The sequence below is a fragment of the Chrysochloris asiatica genome, unplaced genomic scaffold, assembly GCF_000296735.1.
Source record: "Chrysochloris asiatica unplaced genomic scaffold, ChrAsi1.0 scaffold00080, whole genome shotgun sequence".
NCBI lineage: Eukaryota > Metazoa > Chordata > Mammalia > Afrosoricida > Chrysochloridae > Chrysochloris > Chrysochloris asiatica.
Genome location: NW_006408598.1, coordinates 9,097,239 through 9,104,213, shown reverse-complemented (window position 1 = coordinate 9,104,213; position 6,975 = coordinate 9,097,239). Strand labels below are relative to the sequence as shown.

The 6,975-nt window shown below is 36.2% G+C and overlaps 1 protein-coding gene across 2 annotated transcripts in view; it reads right to left on the bottom strand.

Moving 5' to 3' along the window:
* Window positions 1–1,182: 1,182 nt before the first annotated feature.
* The window catches only part of UBA3 (ubiquitin-like modifier activating enzyme 3), a 40,418-nt gene continuing 34,625 nt past the window's right edge, over window positions 1,183–6,975 (bottom strand). For both annotated transcript variants that reach the window (XM_006865633.1, XM_006865634.1), the window contains 7 exons: window positions 3,731–3,784; window positions 3,224–3,260; window positions 3,056–3,137; window positions 2,616–2,716; window positions 2,430–2,493; window positions 2,279–2,333; window positions 1,183–1,955 (listed from right to left, as the gene is read on the bottom strand). In XM_006865633.1, the coding sequence (XP_006865695.1) occupies window positions 1,867–1,955; window positions 2,279–2,333; window positions 2,430–2,493; window positions 2,616–2,716; window positions 3,056–3,137; window positions 3,224–3,260; window positions 3,731–3,784 (482 nt within the window). In that variant the 3' untranslated portion in view covers window positions 1,183–1,866. The remainder of the gene's footprint in view (window positions 1,956–2,278; window positions 2,334–2,429; window positions 2,494–2,615; window positions 2,717–3,055; window positions 3,138–3,223; window positions 3,261–3,730; window positions 3,785–6,975) is intronic.

The following is a 6,975-nucleotide window of genomic DNA, read 5'->3' as shown; positions in this document are numbered from 1 at the left end:
AGAAATGCTCCATATAGTTTCCAGGACTATAAAGATTTACGAGAGGAAACACCCTCACCTTTCTCCTGTCTAGAACTGATTAGTTTGAACCACACCAACTTAACCCACTAGGCCACCGGAACTGCTCAATGTACACAAGTAATATAAAATAGCTCAGGGACATTCAAACAGCCCAGCTAAGTAGAGTTAAGGAAAACTGCGAGACTCATTCAGGGTTGGAATCCCTGTTCTAAGACTCCTAATTGTATAGCTCTGGGTAAAATGACCTAAGCCTTCTAAAACTTGTGTCTCAATGTAGTTGCTGTCACCTTCTCAAAAGACGACTTTCGATAATGATCACATACCATCTGTATGTGTTGTTCAGTGCTGTCTTGTCAATTTCAACACATAGCAACCCTGTATTATAGGGCTTCCGAGGAGCGCTTGGTGTGTCTTCACTGCAGACCTTGCAATTCAAACCGTCCTTGGAGCCCAGTGCTTATCCTACAGCACACACCAAGACTCCATCTGTGTTTGTTGTTGTTAACTACCTTCGAGTTAGATCCAACTCATAGTGACTCTGTACAGGGTTTCTGAGGAGCAGCTGGTGAGCTAGCACTGCTGGCCTTGTGGTTCAAACCGACTTTGCAGTCCGGCGCATTAACCTGCAGCGCCACACCAGGACTCTCCACCTGTAGTGGAGGTGCTAAATGTAACTTCCTTCACTTTAAAAAAATTCAGCTCTATCTACAACTTTTTTAAATATATAAGTTTATCCAGGATGGTTTTCTAATAAAATTTAAATCATTTGTCAATATGGAGCTAGAATGAATAGTAAACGAAAACAAAAGTCATCTAGAGAATAAAGAATGAGAACATGGACCACATGTCCCCACATTAAAATCCTAGAATCTATTTTTAGTGCTTATGCTTAACGTTGTTCTAAGCCTTAGTCCTTGAAGTAAAAAAGAAAAAAAAGTGTTGTAAGAAACCATGATAAAAAAAAAAATGTATTCTATTTCATTAATATTAATGTTAGCATAAGTTAAACTAAAATCAAAAGACATTTAGCATAGAAATACTAAAATGTATTAATTCCAGAGAAATAAATATGTTGCGTTAGCAATTATGTTATAAATTTTTAAATGATTCCAATATTACTATGGAACTACTTAATTCTATAAATTTCAGTGAAAAAAGTAGACAATATATAATTTTATTAATAAATAATGTGAAAGCATCAGTGATAACTATTATAACATTAAATTCTTTTAAACATCTTGGCTTTAATATTGTGTACACTGGCCTCTCTGGCACAATAAAGACATGAAAATATCCCCATTTCCATGCACAAGTTTTCAGCTATTACACCGTTTACATATTAGTATAGACAAGATAACCCTTTGCAATCATTTATATTAATTTGGACAGCCACAATTAAATGAACATTGAATTACGCTATGTTCAATGTCTCAAATAGGTGGTAATGTGCAATGTTATTTAAAACTTAACTTCTTTCTTTTCTTTAAAGGGGCATCTTCTGTATATGTAGGTGCTCAACTGAAAGTTGGGAATGCGTTATTTGACCATAACACAAAGTTCACACACAAGAGCACGTTTGCCTCTCTCTTCTAAGAGAAGCAAATCATTTGTACATCATCTTTCCAGGCATCGCTTCTTTTATCATTAATGAAAATGCTTACAGGCCACAACCCCAAAATTCTGTCTTCAAGGGAAAGTTACAAAGTTTTAAAAAAGAGCAGTTTGTTGTCTACATATATATATATATAAATTAAATTCCAGCAACACTAATGCTAAAAGTGACATTAAATTTCTTTAGCATCCACAAAGTATAGTATTTCCATGAGTTTGCAAATTTATTTTCCTTTAAGAAGTAAAATGAAGTTTGAACAGCACAGTCTGTGGTGTTGTGATATCAGCAACTGCCAGTTCTTGTCCATCAGTGAGTCCCAACTCTACAAACAGAAAAACCTAATTAATCCAAGCAGAAATCACAACTAAACAGTCAAAACTACACACACACCACAGAATTTAGACAAACATAAAAATTTAGATGTCTTCAATCAAGGTAATACATTTGATTTCTTACAGATTTTAAAATATTCAGAATACCAAAGGCAATTAATCCTATTATTAACATCTTTAAAATACACTGGTAATTATGATCATACTATCATTTAAAGACATTATTAAGACCAAATCTTCTAGAATGAACATATCTTAATTTCACCTTCATGCCCATTACCACCCTACTGGTAAATACATGTATTTAAAATACCTTTCAATGTCTTGGAGAGATTTGGCCTTGTTCGTTCTTCAATAGAAGTTACTGACTAGAAAACACAATTATTGTAATGCACATTAAAGTGAAGTTATGCTTTTCATACAATTTAATGGAAAAAAAAAAAAAAAACATTCAATACTGATACCTGTAAGTAAAGTGTTCTATTTTTCCCCTCTAATGTGGCTGTGATGGCTGGAGATTTCATTTGCCTAAATGTAATTTTTTTAAAAGTACCAAAGGTCATTTTTGAAAACAACAATTCTAAGTTTTTAAGTTTTAAAATCTCAAAAATTATGTTTACAATAAAACATAATAGAATCAGAACACTTACAAAGAAGCACTATTAGTTAGATAATCCAAAACCTCCTGCAGTTTAGCTGATGGTGAAAACTGAATATTCTGAGGAAGCTGGCTACAAGCTGGGCAGTTGTCCTATATTCATGAAACAACACAACAAATCACAGTGGCACACACACTAACACTTATCGCTTTGAAAACAACAAGATGGAAATTAAATTGTTTTATAATCACACCTATTTCACATGAACCGTTTCTTATGCTTTAAAATCTGCTTTCATAATATACCAATGTTTCTTATTTTACTATACAGTATTTCAATTTCAGGCTATATCAAAAAAGATATATAGTAAGTACAGTTCAAAAGTTAGAAAGTACAATACGTGGGCTATTTGGTTCAAACTTCTAGCCAATAATTAGCATTTAAAAACCAAAGTATGCATAAATAAAAAATGGTTCATTAATACTACTAACCTTTCTCTCTGCTTCAAATGTGTATGTATACAGCCCATCTACATCATTGAATACCAAGTAATTATTAAGGGGAATGTATGCACTGCAATGAAAAAAATAGTCGTCTTTATATCATTCAGTCCATTTAAAACATGGATTGATAGATATGCAAAAAATAAAACCCATTACCTTGTTGCTATTTTAAAAACCTCAGTGGCACATACAGCTGAAGAGAGAAGAAAACCAAAGTACTTTAAATCGATGAAAATTATACACTCAAAATCAGCAGTTTTGAACACAGGCGTATTTCGCTTTATTGCACAACTCAGATAATGCATATTCGTTTACAAACTGAAGGTTTACGGCAACTCTGCAGTGATTAAGTGTATCTGTGCTAATTTTCCAACAACACGTGCTTACTGGGTGTCTGTGTGTGACATTTTAGTAATTCTCACATGATTTCAAACTTTTTCATAACGCTATTGCACGTAATAGACTACCATATAGTGTAGACAGAGCTTTTATATGTACTGGAAAACTAAGAGTCATCTGAGTTGTTTTATTGCCGTATTTGCTTCGTGGATGCTACCTAAAACCAAACCTGTGGCTGCAGAAAAGCCAAGCTAGTGTACAGAAACTGAATGAGAAACAAAAGGAACAAAATCAGTACAATTAAGTGCTAGTGTTTTTCCTCACCTGCAATAACTGCATTTGTGGAAGCTACTGCAGGAATGATTCGTTTCACAACCCCTGAAAAATATTAAAATATGGTCATTTAAAATAAAATTAAAAAGTGCTTTAACACACACAGAGTAGATTCCAGCTCAGTAACCCTAAAGGACACAGAAGAACTGTCCCGTAGGGTTTTGAAGACTGTCACCTTTACAGGAATAGACTGCCTCATTTTTCTCAAAGAGCACATGGTGGGTTTGAACTACTGACCTTTTGGTTACTAGTCAAGACCTTAACTAATGCGCTACCAGGATTCCTATTTTAGCATCTAATTATTAAATATCTTTATCGTGATCTTGAATTTTCAAGCTTTCAAGTTGAAGAATAAGGCAAATGAGATTAAAAGAAATTAAGTAATTTATCCACACTTACACAGTAAGTTGGTGGATGGTATTTGAGCCCAAATATGCCCCCAAACACATATACTTAAATGGCAGTGTACTACACAATGCTCAGTAAAGTTTGTGCCAAGTATAAAGAAGACAAATTAATAGTGTCAGCCACATGAGACATAAAAGTTTACCGAAAAATGAAAAACCACCTTTATTGTTGTACTCTATAACCTGGGCTATAGAGACTGTTAAATACAGTTCTCTGATTCTACCCTACTTTTTCACATCAATATTCACCTATTAGGGGATTAATGGCCTATGCTAACCACAGGCTCCACGGCCCACAGACCAGCTACACCTAGCAACCACGCTGAAAGGAATCACATAAAAGCTCCCGCATAGAGGGGGAGAGGAGGTGGAACAAATCTCGAACTCATAAAGTTCAGAGACTGACCGCACTCACACAGACTACGGCTTATGCTTCAAGCCCAAAACAGAACTCACCCTCATGGTTCAATTTTCAGCTACGCAACAGAAGACAAGTCTATAAAATGGACACTAACACTAGGAAGTAAGCACTCCCCTTAGAACAAGCAACCCACAGGCCAAGTTCAGCAGGCAGAGAGTTAGGAGAGGAGGAGAAATGTGAACAGGGAAGAAGGAGGATGAGTAATATGACATTACAGGGTTTGCAATCCATGACAGAATACAAAAGAAGCATGAAATGTGCACTGGAAAACCTGCACTCAATTCACAAAAATCTCAAAGAAATTAAAAGTTCACTATTGCAGATGAAGAAAATCACACCTTAAACAATATTTTAAGTATTAAATACCTCCATTTTAAAGCAATGTTTAAATTATTCATTTTAGAAAACAAAACCTTCAAAGAAAACAGTCCAATTATCTTGGAGTGCGTGAATGAGCAATGAAAGACATATCGCAAACATTTTGCACAGGCTGGCTAGCTGTGTGCCCTTGAGTTGGTTCCAATGCACCATGACCCTGTTAGGGAGTTTCCGAACCTGTAAATCTCACCTTTCTTCTGAGAAGTGTCTGGTGGACTTGAACTGCTAACCTTACAGTTAGCAACCCAACATGTAACCTATATTGCAAAAACTTCAGCAACAGGAAAGCATGAAAAGGAGACCGTTAAGCAGGTTGGAAAGTGTTTTTAACAGGTCGCTTCTGGCCATCTGATTTTGTGCTATCTCAGAGAAGGGCACACAGGTGAGCTCCTTTTCGATGGCTACACTGGAAGTTCCCTAGTGAACTATAAATAGTAGGAAGCGCTGAAAGAAAGAAAGAAAGGGAAATCACAAGCAATGAATATTAGAGACACTGTCAAAATGCTAAAGAGAACTTCTCCTTCCAAAGCTAGACATGGACAGGAAGGAGACTTTTTATTATACTAAGAACAAAGAAAATAATCACACGATGGAGAAAGCCCACTGGCAAGTCTACTTCACTCCCAAGTTAGCTTGTGTACTCCCTCTCCTAGGATCTTTGATCATCAAGCTGAAAAGAACACATCAAACCCTAATAGTGAAAGGATGAATGAGACTTCATATTATAAAGAATTTACACTTCCTGATCAGGAGTTGAATTCATTTATTAATTTCAACAATTACCAAGTGTCTACTGTACGCAAATCCTATTCCAGGTGTTGTACATAATAACATCAAGAAAATATTTGCTCTTATGGAGCTTTCATCCTGACTGGGGAACAACACACAAGTTCATGGGAAATTTTTGGATATTAAAGAAAATTTCAAAAGGTTCTATTAGAGTAAGGATAGTACATTAAACAGGATGGTCAGAAAAGACCTTCTTCAGGAGTTAAATGTGAGCAGACACATGAAAACCAGCCAGCCACACGATTACCTACAGAAAGAGCATTTCTAAAGTGTCAACAGCAAAGGAAGGCAACATGTCAGGCATGTATTAAAGAGGAGGTGGGAAATATTCTTTACACAGAAAAGAGAGGCTACTGTTAGAATTAAGAGTTCTGGTGTGGCACTATAGGGTAAGCACTTGGTCTCGAGGTCAGTTGGAACTGCAAGATCGGCGGTTCAAGCTCACCAGTCACTCCTCAGAAATCCTATACAGGGTCACTATGAGTTGGAATCAACTCAACTGCACTTAACATTGTTAGAATTTGAAAACTATAAATGCAAAATAGGCCGGGGGAGGTAAGCTAGTGACTGGCTTCACCATTTTTCTGTCAGTTTGTCATACTATGATGGCTAGTGCGTTGCTGAGGTGCTGGAAGATATGCTCCCAGTACTGTAGATACCATGTCATCCATGGTGGGCAGGGTTCAGCAGGGCTTCCACTGAGACAGACTAGGAAGGAACGGTGGACCACTTCTGAATAGTTAGCCAATGAATGCCTTATTAGTATAGAACACTGATTTAGTGTCTGAAGATGAATCCCCTTAGGTTGGAAAGGACTCAAAATACAACTGGGGTAAAGCTGCCTCCTCAAAGTAGAGCTGAATTTAATAACATGAATGGAGCAAAGCTTTTGGAACCTACATATTTGCTGTTGGGGCATACCTGATAATAAGAGGAAACAAGTGCAAACATCCAATAGTAATCAGAACATGAAATGTATGAATTATGAACCTAAGAAAATTAGAAATTGTGAAAACCAAAATGGAGTATGTAAGAATCAGTATTCTAGGCATTAATGAGTTGAAATGGACTGGTATTGGCCATTATGAACCAGAGAATCACATGGTTTACTATTTCATCAACGACAAATTACAAAATGTAGTCACATTCATAGTTAAAAAGAGCACTTGAAGATCTGCCTGGAAGTACAATGCTGTCTGTGAGAGGAGAGTATCCACAGACCTATAAAGATCTACCTGGAA